At 45.0% G+C, this 21280-nt stretch overlaps 2 protein-coding genes across 2 annotated transcripts; one reads left to right on the forward strand and one right to left on the reverse strand.

Annotated features, from left to right (window-relative positions):
• The first annotated feature begins 4618 nt into the window (after positions 1-4618).
• LOC106587918 (KH homology domain-containing protein 4) lies at positions 4619-14300 on the forward strand. The gene is made up of 14 exons (XM_045708772.1): positions 4619-4940; positions 5741-6026; positions 6630-6749; positions 6983-7062; positions 7144-7196; positions 7409-7620; positions 8109-8317; positions 8900-8960; positions 9656-9713; positions 10199-10467; positions 12489-12608; positions 12840-12934; positions 13171-13355; positions 13759-14300. The coding sequence occupies exons 1-14, from the start codon at positions 4912-4914 to the stop codon at positions 13893-13895; spliced, it is 1914 nt and encodes a 637-aa protein (XP_045564728.1). The 5' UTR covers positions 4619-4911; the 3' UTR covers positions 13896-14300.
• Positions 14301-15809: 1509 nt separating this feature from the next.
• Positions 15810-20744, reverse strand: LOC106594546 (fibronectin type III and SPRY domain-containing protein 2-like). The gene is made up of 2 exons (XM_045708774.1): positions 20570-20744; positions 15810-16122 (listed from the first exon to the last, which is right to left on the reverse strand). The coding sequence occupies exons 1-2, from the start codon at positions 20593-20595 to the stop codon at positions 15870-15872; spliced, it is 279 nt and encodes a 92-aa protein (XP_045564730.1). The 5' UTR covers positions 20596-20744; the 3' UTR covers positions 15810-15869.
• Positions 20745-21280: the final 536 nt, after the last annotated feature.

The following is a 21280-nucleotide window of genomic DNA, read 5'->3' on the forward strand; positions in this document are numbered from 1 at the left end:
CTTCTGTTGCACCATGTTTTCAGTAACGAGACACTTTACTGGTCAGGACTTCTGTTGCACCATGTTTTCAGTAACGAGACAATTTACTGGTCAGCACTCACAATCTCTATCTCTCTCTCCGTCTCTCTCACGATCTATCTCTCTCTCCATCTATCCCTCTCTCTAGCTCTCTCTCTCTCTCCCTCAATCTATCCCTCTCTCTCTCCCCCTCTATCTCGCTCCCCTTCTATCTCTCTCCCTCTCCCCCTCTCTCTCTATCTCCCCCTCTATCTCTCTCTCTCTCCATCTATCTCCCTCTCTTTCAACACACACACACACTGAAATACATATCATGTGGCTGAACGGTCACACTTGTGATGCCTTGGTGATGAAGACAGCCTGCTGTTACTGCTGAAGTATACAGTACACAGTGTGTCAGTTTCTATAGTTGATATCATTTCTATTGTGTCATGTATGTCTACTCTACTGTATGCTAACTCTCACTACCAACCCAGTTCTCTCTTCTGAGTTTAGCCTTTCAGCCTGGCCTCATAGACTAGACGTAACATAGTTAACACAAATGAGTATGATATGTTATATTTAGTATGGTTACATAAGACAGAAGGTTACTTAAGCCAAAGACCAAAGGAAGGAAATTGGTCTGGGAGGATGGGGCGGTGTATAACGCGAACGTCTAGTAACCCACCGGTTCCTTGTTCGAATCAAATCATGGACAACTTGAGCCTTTTAGCTAATTAGCAACTACTTACTACTTGTCAGCTACTTAGCATGTTAGCTAACCCTTCCGCTAACCATAAACGCTAACCCTTCTGCTAACCATAACCGCTAACCCTTCCGCTAACCATAAACGCTAACCCTTCCGCTAACCATAAACGCTAACCCTTCGCTAACCATAACCGCTAACCCTAACCTACTCCTTTAGAGGTGAATCCTGTAACTTCCACTTAAGCCACATTTTCACATAGTCTACTGTTGACATCAATGCATGACTTAGAGGGAGTAAGGATTCATCACTAACCTTTAGTTTATTTACCACATCCTCATTTCAAATCAAAACATCCAATGATCAGCAACAGGAGAGGTCTTGACAAGGGGCTCAGCCCTGAGAGAGAAAGAGGAACTGCATTATAATGGTAGAAAAGAAAGACAAGATATCTGACATTCCAAATAGACACTTTTCTGTACGGATCAAATAGCCAACTTCTAAAACCAGATGGGCCTATTCCCCTTTTTTAGGCATCCAGATACTTGTTATGTTCACTATAGTAAATGTACACCAGCCTCAACCTCATATATCCTTCTACAGATACTTGATATGATATATACACTGAACAAAAATATAAACGCAACATGTAAAGTGTCCCATGTTACATGAGCTGAAATAAAAGATCCCTGAAATGTTCCATACACACAAAAAGTTTATTTCGCTCAAATGTTGTCCACAAATTTGTTTATATCCCTGTTGGTGAGCATTTCTCCTTTGCCAAGATAATCCATCCACCTGACAGATGTGGCAAATCAAGAAGCTGATTAAACAGCATGATCATTACACAGGCGCACAGGCCACTCTAAAATGTGCAGTTCTGTCACACAACACAATGCCACAGATATCTCAAGTGTTGAGGGAGTGTGCAATTGGCATTCTGACTGCAGGAATGTCCACCAGAGCTGTTGCCAGATAATTAAATGTTAATTTCTCAACCACAAGTCGTTTCAGATCATTTGGCAGTACGTCCAACCGGTCTTACAACTGCAGACCACGTGTAACCACGCCAGCCCAGGACCTCCACATCCGGCTTCTTCACCTGCGGGATCGTCTGAGACCAGCCACCTTGCCAGCTGATGAAACTGTGGGTTTGCACAACCAAACATTTTCTGCACCAACTGTTAGAAACCGTCTCAGGGAAGCTCATCTGAGTGCTCGTCGTCCTCACCAGGGTCTTGACCTGACTGCAGTTCAGCATCGTAACCTACTTCATTGGGCAAATGCTCACCTTCGATGGCCACTGGCACGCTGGAGAAGTGTGCTCTTCTCTGGATGAATCCTGGTTTCAATTGTACCGGGCAGATGACAGACAGCGTGTATTACACAGAGAGACTGTGACCAGATCCTGAAGCCCATTGTAGTGCCATTCATCTGCCGCCATCACCTCATGTTTCAGCATGATAATACATGGCCCCGTGTCGCAAGGATCTGTACACAATTCCTGGAAAATGAAACTGGCCTGCATTCTTCCATGGCCTGCATACTCACCAGACATGTCAGCCATTGAGCATGTTTGGGATGCTCTGGATTGATGTGTACGACAGCGTATTCCAGTTCCCGCCAATATTAAGCAAATTCGCACAGCCAGGCAGGCCAGGCGCATGCATGCTGACACGGTCGCCAGTTGTACGGTGTTTCCTCCAAAACGTTGTTGCCGCTGGCTTACGGGTTAAGCGGGCATTGTGTCAAGAAGCAGTGTGGCTTGGCAGGGTTGTGTTTTGGAGGACTCATGGCGCTAGACCTTCGCCTCTCCCGAGTCCGTACTGGAGTGGCAGCGATGGGACAAGACTAACTATCAATTGGATATCACGAAATTGGGGAGAAAAAGGGGTAAAAAGTACCAAAAATATATATATAATTCGCACAGCCATTGAAGAGGAGTGGGACAAGAGCCTGATTAACTCTATGCGAATGAAATGGGTCGTGCTGTATGAGGCAAATGGTGGTCACACCAGATACTGACTGGTTTCCTAATCCATGCCCCTACCTTATCTGTGACCAACAGATGCTATCTGTATTCCCATTCATGTGAAATCCATAGATTATGGCCTAATGAATTTATTTAAATTGACTGATTTCCATGTTGCGCTTACATTTCTGTTCAGTATACTATGCTAATACCAGCCTCAACCTCATATATCCTTATCCAGATACTTTATATTTTTTATTTATTTTTGTTTTACCTTTATTTAACTAGGCAAGTCAGTTAAGAACAAATTCTTATTTACAATGACGGCCTACCCCGGCCAAACCCGGATGACGCTGGGCAAATTGTTGCACCGCCCTACGTGACTCCCAATCACGGCCGGTTGTGATTCAGTGCTGGAATTGAACCAGGGTGTCTGTAGTGTCCCATAGGATTTGTCTAGAGTAAAGAAACTTGTCCTACAGCGGACCTCCATTGGGAAGCAGTATGTTTACAATGCAAATACAGGGCCTATAGAAAGTCAACAACCCCTTGGATTTCTTCAACAAATAAAATGTGTTACAAAGTGGGATTGAAATGTATTTCATTGTTAAAAAAAAAAAAATGTCAACGATCTACACAAAATACTCTATAATGTCAAAGTGGAAGAAAAATTCTACAATTTTTTTTTTTTAATTTACGAAACCTAAAACACTAATATAGCTTGATGATAAGTATTCATCTTCCTTAGTCAATACGTTAGAAACACATTTGGCACCGATTACAGCTGTGCGTGTTCTTGGCTAAGTCTCATAAGAGCTTTGCACACCTGTATTGTGCAATATTTGCACATTATTCTTTCAAAATTATTCAAGCTTTGTCAAGGTGTTAGGGATCATGGCTAGAGAGCAATTTTCCAAACTTGCCATAGATTTTCAAGCAGATTTAATTCAAAACTGTAGCTTGGCCACTCAGGAACATTCTGTCTTAGTAAGCAACTTGTGTTGTAGGTTATTGGCTGCTGAAAGGTGAATTCCTCTCTCAGTATCTAGTGTAAAGCAGAATAAAGCAGGTTTTCCTCTGGGAGTTTGCCTGTGCTTAGCTCCATCCCATTTATTTTCGTCCTGAAAAACTCCCAGTCTTTTCTGATGTAAAGCATACCCATACCATGATGCAGCCACCACCATGCTTGAAAATAAGGAGGCAGTTACTCAGTGATGTGTTGCGTTGGATTTGCCACACAACATAAGGCTTTGGATTTAGGCCAAAAAGTGTATTCCTTTGCCGTGTTTTTTTTTCTTCAGTATTACTTTAGTGCTTTGTTGAATACAGATGCACCTTTTGGAAGACTTTTAGTATTATTTGTATTATTATTCTTTTCACTCTGTCATTTAGGTCATTATTGTGGAGTCACTACCATGTTGTTGATCCATCCTCAGTTTTCTCCCATCACAGCCATTTAACTCTGTAGCTGTTTTAAAAATGACCAATGGCCTCATGGTGAAATCCTTAAGCAGTTTCCTTCCTGTCCTGCAGCTCAGTTCAGAAGGAGGACTGCATCTTTGATGTGTCTGGGTGGTTTAATAAATCATCCACAGCATCGTTATTAACTTGACCATGCTTAAATATATATTCAATGTCTGATTTGTTCTACCAATCACTGCCCTTCTTTATGGAGCTCCCTGGTCTTTGTAGTTTAATCTGTGCTTGAAATTCTAAACTTCACTGAGGTGCCAAACAGATGTTGTACATATGGGGGACAGAGGAAGAGTAGTCATTCAGAAATCATGTCCGTAGAATGTATTATGTGATTTGTTAAGCCACGTTGTAATTCTGAATTAATTTAGGCTTGCCTAAACAACCAGGGTAAGTACTTATGCAACAACTATATTTTTATAAATAAATAAAAACATGAACAAATGTGCAATGCCCTTTCCAAACTGTGAAAGGCAGCAATACGCAACATAGCGTCTAGTCTGTCGGAAAGCCACAGGAAGAAGAAAGATTTGTCCGTTTTTCTTTGACTTTGCTCTGGTGTTATGCAGTAGAGGGTAGTGTGAAGTTCCCGGGGTATTTTCATTACGAGCGTGACGGAAATCCACACTGCTCTGTACGACGACGTTGGCGGGCGACTGCCTTTACGACCGGACCGGAGTCCCGTGGAATGAGGACGTGTGCAAGGCTGAGTATAGTAGCTAGCTAGGACACACATTCCTCTGCTAATTCAACGGTGCTAGCTATGTCTTCTGGGATGACTGGGCAGACACCGTAAGTTACACTTTTTATTTAGTACCATTTACTTTTATATTCTGAATAAGTTACGGACGCAAGAACACGTATTTTCTTTTTAGCTTCGTGCTAACATGTTAGCTACCTAACTTAGTACAGTTACGTTAGCGGCGGTTGCTGGTTTTACAGCTAGATGACGTTCTTATTCCACTGTATGAAAGTACAATTCATTATAACTAGAATATTTCGTAAAGGTTTATCCGAAATTGATGACCAAGCCACAGTCGTAGATTCTTGTTTTTACCATAGCAGTCAAGTTGATCCGTGCTAACGTTGCTAAAAAAACGGTATGCTAATTGAGCTAACGTGAACTAGCTAACGTTAGTTAACAACACCGGTTTCTGGCTAAGTTTAATTGTCTAACGTCGTTAACAAGACACCTAACATATCGCTAGTTAGTGGAGGGTCAAGAAAGCGGTCTCTCTAAAGTTGTGGTTACCTGCTGATACTACCCTCCAAGATAAATGATTTGTAGAGGAACAGGCCAGAATAGTTTAAGAGAATGCCGAGGCCTACTAACTCTACGAACACTAATGTTGGCAAGCGGCGCATTCGCGACTAGTGTTACGCTAACTAACTTGCAAACACAAGCTAGCCCTCGAACCCCGCCCAACAAAATGATCTTGAGTTAGATGAAATGATAGGCAACCGGGCAAATTAGCCCCAAACTGTTGGATAAGATGTCTAATCTCAATATGGAGAGCATCCCAGTTCAGTTATTGTTTCAAGCCACTTGATGTTGAATTGTCTCTCATTTCTCTCCATCATAATGGATCCAGGTGCCTAACCAGTAGCAGCAGATGGGATCAGCCTGCTCAGCCCAAAACTAGGGTAGACGTCATGCAAGGCTTCGCTTCATCTGCCCAGACCTGCACATCGTCCACTACGACTCCTCAATCAGCCCAGCACCCTGTAGCTGGTCCCATGGTGCCCCAGACATTGCAGGGGGACATGCCAGCAGCACAGGGGGGAGGTGTGGAGATGGCTGCTGCTATGGCTGCTAAGATCAACGCTATGCTGATGGCCAAGGGAAAACTGATGGTTCCTCCACCACTACCTGGCAAGGTGAGAGGGAAAGGGTTAATGTACCTTTCTCTTACTCTGTCCTGGTCCTGAGGAATCACTGTGCAGGCGTTTAATCCAGTCCTAAGGGTTCACCTGGCCAGTCATAAGAGGCTCAAGCCACAGACTAGAATGGTTTCCTTAGGTGGTGCAACTTGTCTCTGAGAACAGGGAGAGTGATAATTGTCATTGTTTTCAACCACATAATATAATGTAGCCATGTCCTATAGCTGGAGGTAATAGAAGGTGAGGCCAGTTGAGCCCATGTGACCTTCACTGATACCCACCTCCTAGAGTAACACAGCAGAGAGAACCACCCTGGTTTCCAGACACCACGGTTACTGCTGCTGCTCACAACAGTCTAGGCAGTCTCTCTAACTCAGTGTTAGTCCTTCTGCACACCGTGATTCCCTGGCTTTTGATCCAGCTCAGTACTAACAAACCTGACTCAACCAAATAGGGCCTTTAGTAGGATCTAAAGCCTGGAACCTGGGTGGCTTCCCAGGAGGGTTAAACACTGACCTAACTGCATGATATTGTATGACCACCATGACTTTAGTTATTTAATGTTTGTATGTGGATTCATATGAAACGTGTTGCCCACAGATCCCTGCGTGTATGTCGGCTGCCACTAGTGGAGACGAGACTGTGGTGACAGAGGTGGATATCAACGATGTGCCCATCAACAGCAGAAACCTGCTCACCAAAGGAAAAACACAGGAAGAGGTGATTCTTCTCTTGCATCGTCTCCACTTGGCTCCTTCTTAAAATGCATTGGGGACAAACCTTGGACCTTTCCTCCTATAGGAATGAAAAGGGGGTGGATACCATCAATCGGCCTGAATCGCAACCCTTTCTGTATAATATATATCTAATATATTCTATTTAGAAGACGTGTGTACATACATTTTATATATTCGTGGCCCCAACTAATACTGAAACGTTTCTCTTTGTTTCAGATTCGTCAGTTCAGCGGTGCAGTAGTCTCAACCAGAGGCCACTACATGACCAGTGCAGAGAAGTCCCATGGAAAAGGAGTGTATGTATGCAGTTGATGTTACTGTGTGTATCTGTAGTTGACTCTGACCATGTGGAGATCTAACCGACTCTTCTTATTTAGAGAAAGGCCTTTGTATTTACACGTCCAGGGGAAGAGCCAAGAGGAGGTCAATAGTAAGTAGAATTTCTATAACTCTCCCGTCTACAGTTTCATTAGATACTTTATTGTCCTCAGATCCTGTAAATTACACAACCTAGTCAAGACCACACATCTCAGAAGATGACCGTGGGTTGGTTTGGTTAACTGGCTGTTGTTTTTCTCAGTATATTATTCCCATATTTCTTCCAAGTCCCCTTGTCTATCTATTCCCTGTGTTGTCTTACAGAGGCAGTGCTGAGGATAAAGGAGATCATCTCTGAGGATGTGTTGAGGACAGCTGCAGCATTAGGATCCCAGCTGAGACCCGTCATACCCCCCCTGCCGCTCTACCCCCAGCCCCCTCGCCCCATGGCTGCCCCCCATCCACACCTACCCAGGATGCCTAGTGTCAACCCTCCCGTGCCACATGGACACCGGCCCGCCGCGCCACACCAAGGGGTAGATACAGGGGTCCCTGGTCCTCACAGAATTTTTCCATGAACGGTTTTTAAGAAATCCTGCTTGGACGATTCCCTCCCTCCTTATTCCCTCCCAATTCTGGGAATCCTCTAACTGGGATTTCTAAAAACCACAGGAACTTTGGGTTTTCACAATTTTGCAGCAGGGAAATGTTTTTCAGTTTGCAATCATCCCCATGCCCCATAGCTGGAGGTAATAGAAGGTGAGGCCAGTTGAGACCATGTGACCTTCACTGATACCCACCTCCTAGAGTAACACAGCTGGTCTCCAGACACCACGGTTACTGCTGCTGCTCACAACACTGTTTTCTAGCTAGTCATTTAGTTGGATTAAAAAGTTAGCAGTTCAGACATCGACCAGCTCCCTACTCTACTGCTTCCTGTTGTCTGTTTGTAATGTGGTGGTTGAACTATGTGTTGATCTGACCCAGGATTATCCAAATGTAACTGTCATCTCTCCCTGTCAAGAGTTTTGTGCACGTCAAGATTTTTGTGGGTCTGGACCAGTCCCTGCCCTCGTTCAATGTGAACGAGAAGGTGGAGGGTCCTGGAGGGATGTACCTGGGACACATCCAGACAGAGACAGGAGCCAGAGTGTTCCTCAGGGGGAAAGGCTCAGGGTACATAGAGCAGGCCTCACGACGGGAGTCCTTCGAACCACTCTACGTCTACATCAGGTAACAGTGATTTTTACTTCCGGGTCAAACACCTTTATTTCTCCAGCCTATAAGGGCTTAACAGACCCTGATTCAGCCTATAAGGGCTTAACAGACCCTGAAATTAGAGTCATGCAAGTTGCATTGAGACAATTTTCATTGGAGGGTGGACTCATCAATATACACCAACCTGTGATGAGTACAAAAGCCATGTGAACTATTTGGAGGTTAAAGAAGGTGAAACTATTGAAGTGTGTAGTTGTCACTGATACCCACCTCCTATAGGAAACAGTAGAGTGAACCATCTGACCTACAGACATAGGTCTACGGTGCTCTGCACCTACTCACATCCAGAACCAGTACAGACTTAACCGTTGAGTTCTCTACCATGCTCTACAACTCACTCGTATGCATTCAGAAGACTGCTCACCACACGTTGGCTAGCTGTCAGTCCTGCTGCTCTCTCCTGGATGTTTGGTGAACCATCTGTTCGTCTCGTAGGGTCTGAAATAGTTTCTTTCCTCCTGTAGTTGTTCCCTGCTGTGGTGGTGGGTTGTTGTTGTCGGTTTCATTCCATTTCAACACTGTTGTCTTTTCTTGTAGCCATCCCTACTCCACGGGGCTGGAAGCTGCCAAGAAACTCACAGAGAGCCTGTTGGAAACTGTAAGTCAATAAAGTGTTTCTCTCAGATGACTTGTTAGATATTACTGCACTGTCGGAACTAGAAGCACAAGCATTTCACTACACTCGCATTAACATCTGCTAACCATGTGTATGTGACCAATAAAATGTGATTTGATACACAGCAAGGGAAGCAGACAGTGTAGATGAGAGCGTATGCTAAATGACTCCAATGTACATGATCACGTTTATTTGAACTGGGTCGTGTTCATTGGGCACCAAACAGAGGAAAACTGACTGAAACAAGGAGGGACTTCCTGGACTAACTGTTTTCTGTTGTAAAACGTTTTCCATTTGCGTGCCCTAATGAACACGCCCCATGATGGAGGTTAAAGAAGGTGAAACTATTGAAGTGTGTAGTTGTCACTGATACCCACCTCCTATAGGAAACAGTAGAGTGAACCATCTGACCTACAGACATAGGTCTACGGTGCTCTGCACCTACTCACATCCAGAACCAGTACAGACTTAACCGTTGAGTTCTCTACCATGCTCTACAACTCACTCTGCGTTTTTATACCATGCATGTTGTGGGATTAAACGTGTGTTATTGATATACCTGCTTGTCTGAGACCTATTTCACAGGATTTCTTCCTCTGCTTACTCTAAACATGATTCACTTCCCTTTTGTTAGAGTTGAGTGTTGTCATCCTGTTCCCTCTGTGTCTGTTGTCCAGGTGAGAGCTGAACATAGCCGCATGGTGTCCATCTACACAGCCACCGGCTCCACCCAACGTAAGTCTCTTCTCTCTCTCACACACCAGAACTAACTAAAATACCACAGTCACAGAACCAGGGTCCGTATTCATAAAGCGCCTCTGAGTACTGAGTGCTGATCTAGAATCAGTTTTGGATTTGAATGGACAAGGGGGCACCTGATCCTAGATCAGCATTCTTACTCCAAGACATTTTATGAATATGGGCCCAGGAGTTTTCCTGATCAGGTGAATTGACCATCCAGGTTACGTGGACAGAGAAACTCCTGGCCCTACTCATTTACTTGAATATTATAGAATGACCAGAACGTTTCCCTTCCAGTAAATCACTTCCTATGTTTGTTTAAACCACAGACACAACTAGCTACAGTGGTAAATGAATCTCTTTCTGTCTCTAGTGGCACAACAACAAACAGAACAGTCAGACAGACAACAACCCTGTCTGTGAATGACAACCTCTTCAATCACATCCATTAACCCTGATCTCCTATACTTCCCTTTCAGCACACCCAGCTCATGGATACCCAGCTAATAGCTCTTACTCTAGCCAGGGCTGGTACAGCAGCAGCAGTGGTTACCCAGGGTGTAACGGGCTGGCTGGGGGCTATGCTGCCTCTACCAGCTATCCCACACCGCCAGGACCCTCTGGCTATTGGACTAGTGCTGCTAGTGGTCAGCCCAGTCAATCTAACCTGTCGACAAACCCTCCATCTTCTCAGGCTATGGTTCAGTATCCTGTCTGTCCCAGGAAGACACACGCATACCTATTACAGGTACGTAGTGGCTAGGAAACCATACGTCGACCTAGTACGTAGTGGCTAGGAAACCATACCTCGACCTATTACAGGTACGTAGTGGCTAGGAAACCATACCTCGACCTATTACAGGTACGTAGTGGCTAGGAAACCATACCTCAACCTATTACAGGTACGTTAGTGGCTAGGAAACCAGTACCTCGGCCTAGTTCTACGTAGTGGCTAGGGAACCAGTACCTCGGCCTAGTTCTACGTAGTGGCTAGGGAACCAGTACCTCGGCCTAGTTCTACGTAGTGGCTAGGGAACCAGTACCTCGGCCTAGTTCTACGTGGTGGCTAGGGAACCAGTACCTCGGCCTAGTTCTACGTGGTGGCTAGGGAACCAGTACCTCGGCCTAGTTCTACGTAGTGGCTAGGGAACCAGTACCTCGGCCTAGTTCTACGTGAGTGGCTAGGGAACCAGTACCTCGGCCTAGTTCTACGTAGTGGCTAGGGAACCAGTACCTCGGCCTAGTTCTACGTAGTGGCTAGGGAACCAGTACCTCGGCCTAGTTCTACGTAGTGGCTAGGGAACCAGTACCTCGGCCTAGTTCTACGTAGTGGCTAGGGAACCAGTACCTCGGCCTAGTTCTACGTAGTGGCTAGGAAACCAGTACCTCGGCCTAGTAGTACGTAGTGGCTAGGAAACCAGTACAGGTATGTATTGACAGGAACATGGGTGGGTTGTCCAAATAGGATTCAGGACGGGGATCAGTTGTTTAGAACAGACAACACCATGACACTCATAAGATAGAAGAAAAGGCTTCTCACCTGAAAATTGAAGTCAGGACATCAGTTTAGAAACTGTCTGTATCAGTTTCATTAGTTAGTAGCAGCCAGGAGATTGTTGTACACCATTATAAGGGCAAACCAGATGTATTGATGAAGTTGTACACCATTATAAGGACTAACCAGATGTATTGATGAAGTTGTACACCATTATAAGGACTAACCAGATCTATTGATGAAGTTGTACACCATTATAAGGACTAACCAGATGTATTGATGAAGTTGTACACCATTATAAGGACTAACCAGATGTATTGATGAGGGACACCATTATAAGGACTAACCAGATGTATTGATGAGGGACACCATTATAAGGGCAAACCAGATGTATTGACGAGGGACACCATTATAAGGGCAAACCAGATGTATTGACGAGGGACACCATTATAAGGGCAAACCAGATGTATTGATGAGGGACACCATTATAAGGGCTAACCAGATGTATTGATGAAGTTGTACACCATTATAAGGACTAACCAGATGTATTGATGAAGTTGTACACCATTATAAGGGCTAACCAGATGTATTGATGAGGGACACCATTATAAGGACTAACCAGATGTATTGATGAAGTACACCATTATAAGGACTAACCAGGTGTATTGATGAAGTTGTACACCATTTTAAGGGCAAACCAGATGTATTGATGAAGTTGTACACCATTTTAAGGGCAGGACTAACCAGGTGTATTGATGAGGGACACCATTATAAGGGCTAACCAGATGTATTGATGAGGGACACCATTATAAGGGCTAACCAGATGTATTGAGGAGGGACACCATTATAAGGGCTAACCAGATGTATTGATGAGGGACACCATTATAAGGGCAAACCAGATGTATTGATGAAGTTGTACACCATTATAAGGACTAACCAGGTGTATTGATGAGGGACACCATTATAAGGGCTAACCAGATGTATTGATGAGGGACACCATTATAAGGGCTAACCAGATGTATTGATGAGGGACACCATTATAAGGGCTAACCAGATGTATTGATGAGGGACACCATTATAAGGGCTAACCAGATGTATTGATGAGGGACACCATTATAAGGACTAACCAGATGTATTGATGAAGTACACCATTATAAGGGCTAACCAGATGTATTGATGAAGTTGTACACCATTTTAAGGGCAGGACTAACCAGGTGTATTGATGGCCCTGGGATTAGACTAACTGTTGTTTGGGTTTGACCTTGGTGTCTCAGGACCCTGGGTGCAGTGACCAGACAGAGAGTGACCTGTCGTCATCCAGCTCCCCTCAGGCAGGGGCAGGAAGTCCTAAACGACGCTTCCAGGAAAAGACTGAGGATGAGCAGGCTTCTCAGGTGAGACGGAGCTAAAACTGCTGAAATATGCAAGAGAATGATTTAAAAGAATGGCTTGTCAACTGAATAACCTGGCTAAACAAAATCAGTAAAAGCTGTCCCCAACCCAGATGTGTTAGCTCAGTGGTTACTCCAATTGCAGAAAGTGTTTGGTTTTTTTGGTTTTAGGAATTCAAACAGTGCTCAGTGATCTTCTGCTAACAGTCCTACCTGTCTCTCTCTCTCTCTCAGCCTGCCAGCAGCTCACCTGAGGCCCCGGTGAGAGAGAAGTCTCCTCCTCTACCTCCAGCTCAGAGAGAGGAAGAGCCAGGACAAGGAGCTGAAAGGTTTCTACATTGATCTCTGCTCTAAATCTCTAACAATGTTTCTGGTTTTGCCCAGAATGTTGCTGCCACCGGGGTCGTGTTCAAAAGGGCACAACGGGAATAAAAGAGAACCATTGTTTCTTGTTACACATTCAGATCAGTTTTGGGTTGTTTTCGTACATTTTGCTCCTACTGAACACAGCCCTAAATGAAGCCTCTGATGTTTCTCCACCTGTTTTTTTTGTCTCTGTCTGTAGGGTGTTGATGCCACCTCCTCTCCCTGTGAGTCTGGCCCCTGGCCCTGTGGCACAAAAGAGACACAGAGAGACAGCAGTACCAGTGGTCCCACCCAGTCTACCACCCAGCACCCTCAGCCCTGTGGCACACAAGATACCCAGAGAGGTCCCACCCAGTCTACCACCCAGCACCCCTGCATCACAGGGTACGCTTCTTACTGGGAACATACTTCACTGTACTTGATGCCTGAATGGGCAGACTTTTTGACCATGATGAAGTTGAGTGGTGTTTTCAAAGATGGCTTCTCCCCTCAGTAGTGGAGTAATGGAGACAGACAATCTGTTCGAGCTCCTCTGTGATTGGCTAAGCCATGCTAACTGTCACTTCCTGTATGTGTTCTTTGTCTTCCCCTTGTTCTCTCTCCACATGTCTCCTGGACCTGCTGCTACCTAACATGGGTCTATCTCATCTGGTGTCTGTGATCCCTCTGCTCTGACTGGCTGTGGATCAATCCAACCAACTCAAACATGGGCTGGGCTCCTCTTGTTTTGCTGTCTCTCTGTCTCGCTGTCTCTCTCTGTCTTGCTGTCTGTCTTTGTTTTCTACAGATTTTCCTCAGGAGGTGAAGAAGATGAAGGTAGTGGAGAACCCTTCAGGTTTAGTGCCCTATGGAGGTAGGGTATTGGACACTTCATGCCTAGTACCCTACGGTGGGGATTCTTCTGATGAAGGAGAGGACTCCTAGCAGTAAGACTGTAACTCATACCCTTCACTAATCCCATCAGCCCCACCCTAAAGTGTCCTCATTCCACTTAGACGCTGGGTTGCCGTGTTCAGCCCAAGTCTAGCTAGCTCTGCTATTACTGTCATCGACTACTGGACAGAGTGTTGCATTGCTACGGCCCTGCCCCCAAAAACAAAGCTACTTTGTATTATTATAATTATTAAAGACAGTTTTCATTTGAAAAGGTCATTTTTATTTCAAATCGGAAAAAGCATATGCGGTTGTCCATCCACGCCCGAGCCCGCTCCACGACCGACCGAGCCCGCTGTACACGAATTCACTGATTATTACTGTTATATTGTATATAATGGAAAATGGTGTGAATCTGTTCCCATGGAATACTTTAATAAATGGATTTGGAAACAACCATCGTCTTGTTTGTTTAATAGTGTTGTGATAGTCCAGTCCAGGGTTTCATCATGTTAGTCTGTAACAGTGTTGTGGTAGTCCAGTCCAGGGTTTCATCATGTTAGTCTGTAACAGTGTTGTGATAGTCCAGTCCAGGGTTTCATCATGTTAGTCTGTAACAGTGTTGTGGTAGTCCAGTCCAGGGTTTCATCATGTTAGTCTGTAACAGTGTTGTGATAGTCCAGTCCAGGGTTTCATCATGTTAGTCTGTAACAGTGTTGTGGTAGTCCAGTCCAGGGTTTCATCATGTTAGTCTGTAACAGTGTTGTGATAGTCCAGTCCAGGGTTTCATCATGTTAGTCTGTAACAGTGTTGTGATAGTCCAGTCCAGGGTTTCATCATGTTAGTCTGTAACAGTGTTGTGATGATCCAGTCCAGGGTTTCATCATGTTAGTCTGTAACAGTGTTGTGATAGTCCAGTCCAGGGTTTCATCATGTTAGTCTGTAACAGTGTTGTGGTAGTCCAGGGTTTCATCATGTTAGTCTGTAACAGTGTTGTGATGATCCAGTCCAGGGTTTCATCATGTTAGTCTGTAACAGTGTTGTGATAGTCCAGTCCAGGGTTTCATCATGTTAGTCTGTAACAGTGTTGTGATAGTCCAGTCCAGGGTTTCATCATGTTAGTCTGTAACAGTGTTGTGATAGTCCAGTCCAGGGTTTCATCATGTTAGTCTGTAACAGTGTTGTGGTAGTCCAGTCCAGGGTTTCATCATGTTAGTCTGTAACAGTGTTGTGGTGATCCAGTCCAGGGTTTCATCATGTTAGTCTGTAACAGTGTTGTGATAGTCCAGTCCAGGGTTTCATCATGTTAGTCTGTAACAGTGTTGTGATGATCCAGTCCAGGGTTTCATCATGTTAGTCTGTAACAGTGTTGTGATAGTCCAGTCCAGGGTTTCATCATGTTAGTCTGTAACAGTGTTGTGGTAGTCCAGGGTTTCATCATGTTAGTCTGTAACAGTGTTGTGATGATCCAGTCCAGGGTTTCATCATGTTAGTCTGTAACAGTGTTGTGATAGTCCAGTCCAGGGTTTCATCATGTTAGTCTGTAACAGTGTTGTGATAGTCCAGTCCAGGGTTTCATCATGTTAGTCTGTAACAGTGTTGTGGTAGTCCAGTCCAGGGTTTCATCATGTTAGTCTGTAACAGTGTTGTGGTAGTCCAGTCCAGGGTTTCATCATGTTAGTCTGTAACAGTGTTGTGATAGTCCAGTCCAGGGTTTCATCATGTTAGTCTGTAACAGTGTTATTTGAATCAGCTGTGTAGTCCTTGGGTAAAAAAACTGTACCCGGGGGGCATCAGTTTAGCAAACCCTGGTCTAAACCACTGAAATAAATGTTTTTATTCAGATATGGTTGTTAATAATCCACTTACACAAAAGGGTCATAAACATGTTTTTATAGTATAATTTTGCACTACCATGCAGTGTTGTCCAGAGGGTTAGAATAAAAAACAGACAACAGAAAGACGTTTCCATGGACAATACACCTGTATTCTGTGTGTTTTTAATGTACATCGTGGTAGGTAAGCTCAGACCAAGTGGACATACTGCGGTGCCTCTACCCCAGTGCGAACAGTGAGCGCACCGGGGTTGTCCAGAGCAAAGCAGGGATGAACGTAGTGTAGGAAGCTACAGTAGAAGGTGTGGAGGTGTTGTTCCAGGTCTACGTTGAAGAAGGACAGGATCCCTCTCTCATAGTTCAGACTGAGCCCTATCCTCACAGGGTTCAACGTTATCCGGATGTCTGGGCTCCAGCCGCTGTGGAGGAACTCATACTTGTGTCTGGAGGGGAGGAAGGGGGAGACAGAATGGAGGAAGGGGGAGGCAGAATGGAGGAAGGGGGAGACGGAGAGGAGGAAGGGGGAGACAGAGGGGAGGAAGGGGGAGACAGAGGGGAGGCAGAATAGGGGAGGAAGGGGGAGGCAGAATGGAGGAAAGGAGATGACAGAATGGAGGAAGGGGGAGACAGAATGGCGGTGGGGAGGAAGGAGAAACAGAATGGAAGTAATGATGTCATTTAGAAAGTGATGATTCTATTTGACTTGTTACACATCATACTTCTATATACACTCAGTGGCCAGTTTATTAGGTACACCACCACGTTCACAAAAATGGTTCTCTCCTACAGACAGTGAGTCACATGGCCGTGGCGGAAAAGGGTCCGACCTGGTATTAGATGGGTGGTACCTAATAAACTGGCCACTGAGTGTACAGGATATAGAAGAAGAAGAAGAATGTGACAGGAAGTCGTACTTGCGTCTGTATGGAGATGGAATGGAAGAGAGGAGGAAGGGGGAGACTGATGTCATTAAGACCATACAATGTTATGTGACTTACACTTAACTCATTCATAACATGTATGTCTGTGCTGTGATAATATAACATAAGTAACGATACAATCATTTTTAGCAGACGCTTTAAAGCGACATACAGTTAAAAGATTCCTGGATGGTTTTCCCGGATACAGATTAGACTAGTCCTGGACAAAACATCATTATCAATTGAGAATCTCACTTGAACATGACCTTTTAGTTCAGGCCTAGTCTTAATCTCTGTCAGGGAAACAAACCCTTAGGCTTCCTGGTCCCAACGCTATGAAACCGGACCAATAATGTTACAGTAAATTACTACATGAGACCCTTGATGCAGGAATCAAATGGTGTTGAACCTGTATCTTAAACTAACAGTACCATGGTGAGTACATCCTCAACCCAACACTGTATCTTAAACTAACAGTACCATGGTGAGTACATCCTCAACCCAACACTGTATCTTAAACTAACAGTACCATGGTGAGTACATCCTCAACCCAACACTGTATCTTAAACTAACAGTACCATGGTGAGTACATCCTCAACCCAACACTGTATCTTAAACTAACAGTACCATGGTGAGTACATCCTCAACCCAACACTGTATCTTAAACTAACAGTACCATGGTGAGTACATCCTCAACCCAACACTGTATCTTAAACTAACAGTACCATGGTGAGTACATCCTCAACCCAACACTGTATCTTAAACTAACAGTACCATGGTGAGTACATCCTCAACCCAACACTGTATCTTAAACTAACAGTACCATGGTGAGTACATCCTCAACCCAACACTGTATCTTAAACTAACAGTACCATGGTGAGTACATCCTCAACCCAACACTGTATCTTAAACTAACAGTACCATGGTGAGTACATCCTCAACCCAACACTGTATCTTAAACTAACAGTACCATGGTGAGTACATCCTCAACCCAACACTGTATCTTAAACTAACAGTACCATGGTGAGTACATCCTCAACCCAACACTGTATCTTAAACTAACAGTACCATGGGGAGACGGTATGTACATCCTCAACCCAACACTGTCACTGGGCCAAATAAAACCCTTTTACTGCTAAAGAGAGGATTAGCAGGGGATATGAGAAGTGTGTATTGTCAGGTTCTGCGTAGGCAGTAGGTACTCTCTCTCTGTCCCTTCTCTATCTATCTCTCCCTCTCTCTCTCTTCTCTCACACACTTTGATGGTGGTGGTGGTGGTGTGTTCCGTGTTGAGATGTCTCAGTGAATGATCTCCTAGTAAAGAGAGAGTTCCACAGTCCTGTTTAGTGCCAGGAATAGTAGAGTTGCTATGGCAACAGCAGCTATAAGGCAACGGTATTCTATTCTATGTGCTTTTTCACAAGAATAAAAAAAACTTGACTTGTCACTTCTGCCTCAGAAAAGGTTTAGGAGGCGAAATGTGAGAAGAAGCGAGCCAAGCGCTTCAGGAAGGGGAGAGATATTTTAACGACCAAAAATCTCCTTGGCTGGCCTACTTTTCAGACAGTGTGTGGTAATGGTGGACCCTGTGGGAAGATAAGCATACATCTCCCTCTGGGAAGCCATGCAGTGGTAGTGGTGAGTCAGCTGAATTTAAAGCACCGCCAGGAGTCAGCCCTCTAGAACAGTGTTTAACAACTCCCAGTCTGTCCAGTAGTCAGCAGAATTTAAAACACCGCCAGGAGTCAGCCCTCTAGAACAGTGTTTAACAACTCCCAGTCTGTCCAGTAGTCAGCTGAATTTAAAACACCGCCAGGAGTCAGCCCTCTAGAACAGTGTTTGCCAACTCCCAGTCTGTCCAGTAGTCAGCTGAATTTAAAACACCGCCAGGAGTCAGCCCTCTAGAACAGTGTTTAACAACTCCCAGTCTGTCCAGTAGTCAGCTGAATTTAAAACACCGCCAGGAGTCAGCCCTCTAGAACAGTGTTTAACAACTCCCAGTCTGTCCAGTAGTCAGCTGAATTTAAAACACCGCCAGGAGTCAGCCCTCTAGAACATTGTTTAACAACTCCCAGTCTGTCCAGTAGTCAGCTGAATTTAAAGCACCGCCAGGAGTTAGCCCTCTAGAACAGTGTTTGCCAACTCCCAGTCTGTCCAGTAGTCAGCTGAATTTAAAACACCGCCAGGAGTCAGCCCTCTAGAACAGTGTTTAACAATTCCCAGTCTGTCCAGTAGTCAGCTGAATTTAAAGCACCGCCAGTAGTCAGCTGAATTTAAAGCACTGCCAGTAGTCAGCTGAATTTAAAGCACTGCCAGGAGTCAGCCCTCTAGAACAGTGTTTACCAACTCCCAGTCTGTCCAGTAGTCAGGTGAAAGGCCCTGTTTGAGGACTATCAAAATGTTGTGATTGTAGTGTATTGGGGGCCTCAGTCTGTGCAGACTTGAGTTTCAAACCAGCACTCACACGCCGGATTCAACTATCAACTGCTTCTCTGGACCTCCATTAGGTTATTCAGGTGGGATTGTGTGGGGCTAAAACAAACAATCGTAAAACTGACTATCCTACCGATCCTTGGCTTCGGCGATGCCATTTACAAAATAGCCTCCAACACTCTACTCAGCAAATTGGATGCAGTCTATCACAGTGACATTCGTTTTGTCACCAAAGCCCCATATACTACCCACCACTGCGACCTGTATGCTCTCGTTGGCTGGCCCTCACTTCATATTCGTCGCCAAACCCACTGGCTCCAGGTCATCTATACGTTTTTGCTAGGCAAAGCCCCACGTTATCTCAGCTCACTGGTCACCATAGCAGCACCCACCAGTAGCACGCGCTCCAGCAGGTATATCTCTCTGGTCACCCCCAAAGCCAATTCTTCCTTTGGCCGCCTTTCCTTCCAGTTCTCTGCTGCCAATGACTGGAACGAACTGCAAAAATCTCTGAAGCTGGAGACTCATATCTCCCTCACTAGCTTTAAGCACCAGCTGTCAGAGCAGCTCACAGATCATTGCACCTGTAAATAGCCCATCTGTAAACAGCCCATCCAACTACCTCATCCCCATATTGTTCTTTTTTTGTTGTTGCTCCTTTGCACCCCAGTATCTCTACTTGCACATTCATCTTCTGCACATCTATCACTCCAGTGTTTAATTGCTAAATTGTACTTCGCCACTACGGCCTATTTATTGCCTCACCCCCTTATCCTACCTCATTTGCACACACTGTATATAGACTTTTCTATTGTATTATTGACTGTACGTTTGTTTATTCCATGTGTAACTCTGTGTTGTTTGTGTCACACTGCTTTGCTTTATCTTGGCCAGGTCGCAGTTGTAAATGAGAACTTGCTCTCAACTGGCCTACCTGGTTAAATGAAGGTGAAATAAATAAAATAAAAATTACAACAGGTTGAGAATCGCTTGTGTAACCTATCACAGCAGTCCGTTACCTGGAGGGAGGGAGGGAGGGAGGGAGGGAGGGAGGGAGGGAGGGAGGGAGGGAGGGAGGGAGGGAGGGCAGGTTGGTTCCTTCCCGGTAACAGTTAGTGATAGCTAGGTTAGGGGGTTAGAGGGTTAGGGGGTTAGAGGGTTAGGGGGTTAGGGGTTAGGTTAACGTTAGGGATTCTCACCAGGACGGGTTGAGTTTAGGGTTGAACAGGGATGTGGACATTAAGCTAGGGTTAGGGACCATGCACCAGGACGTGTTGGCTCCTCCCAGGTAGGAGTTAGTGATAGGTTAGGGGTTAAAGGTTAGGGTTTCTCACCTGGATGGGGTGAGGACATGTCTCATGCACTAGGATGTGTTGGCTCCTCCCAGGTAAGAGTTAGTGATAGGTTAGGGGTTAAAGGTTAGGGTTTCTCACCTGGATGGGGTGAGGACATGTCTCATGCACCAGGATGTGTTGGCTCCTCCCAGGTAAGAGTTAGTGATAGGTTAGGTTAGGGGTTAAAGGTTAGGGTTTCTCACCTGGATGGGGTGAGGACATGTCTCATGCACCAGGACGTATTTGTTCCTCCCAGGTAGGAGTTTCTCTGAGTATCTTCATAGGCCACTCCAATCCTGTACTCTGTGTCCTCCTCCAGTTCCACCTCCCAGTAATGTCTGCCTCTCACAGGGATTAGGTCCCCTAACACAGCTACACACCTGGACCAAACACACACGCATACAATATACACTATCAGAGGGAGGAGACACACCTACACACAACTAAACACACACCTACACAGTACACACACTGTCACACACACTGCACAGTCCCCTTCCAGACACACTACACAGTACACACACCTACACAGTACACACACCTACACTGTCACACCTGGTCACACACACCTTACAACTATAAAACCTACACAGTACACACACCTACACTGTACACACCTGGTCCCCTTGACAACTATAAACAACACACAGTACACACACACCTCACTGTCTGGTCTTTTGAAAGCAACTATAAACACACACAGTACACAACCTACACTGTCTGGTCTTGACAACTATAAACACACACAGTACACAACCTCACTGTCTGGTCTTGACAACTATAAAACACAGTAACAACCTCGCTGTCTGGTCTTGACAACTATAAAACACAGTAACAACCTCACTGTCTGGTCTTGACAACTATAAAACACACGTAACAACCTCACTGTCTGGTCTTGACAACTATAAAACACA

This window comes from Salmo salar, chromosome ssa26, assembly GCF_905237065.1.
Source record: "Salmo salar chromosome ssa26, Ssal_v3.1, whole genome shotgun sequence".
NCBI classification, from domain to species: Eukaryota; Metazoa; Chordata; class Actinopteri; order Salmoniformes; family Salmonidae; genus Salmo; species Salmo salar.

What these genes read in the sequence shown, in the direction of transcription:
- LOC106587918 (XM_045708772.1), top strand. Translation starts at nt 4,912, where the DNA reads ATGTCTTCTGGGATGACTGGGCAGACACC. An exon ending in AGCCACCGGCTCCACCCAAC is followed by an intron (nt 9,714 to 10,198) that starts GTAAGTCTCTTC and finishes CTTCCCTTTCAG; the next exon opens with CACACCCAGCTCATGGATAC. An exon ending in CACACGCATACCTATTACAG is followed by an intron (nt 10,468 to 12,488) that starts GTACGTAGTGGC and finishes TTGGTGTCTCAG; the next exon opens with GACCCTGGGTGCAGTGACCA.
- LOC106594546 (XM_045708774.1), bottom strand. Translation starts at nt 20,595, where the DNA reads ATGAGACATGTCCTCACCCCATCCAG. An exon ending in CATGTCCTCACCCCATCCAG is followed by an intron (nt 16,123 to 20,569) that starts GTGAGAAACCCT and finishes CCTCCCCTCCAG; the next exon opens with ACACAAGTATGAGTTCCTCC.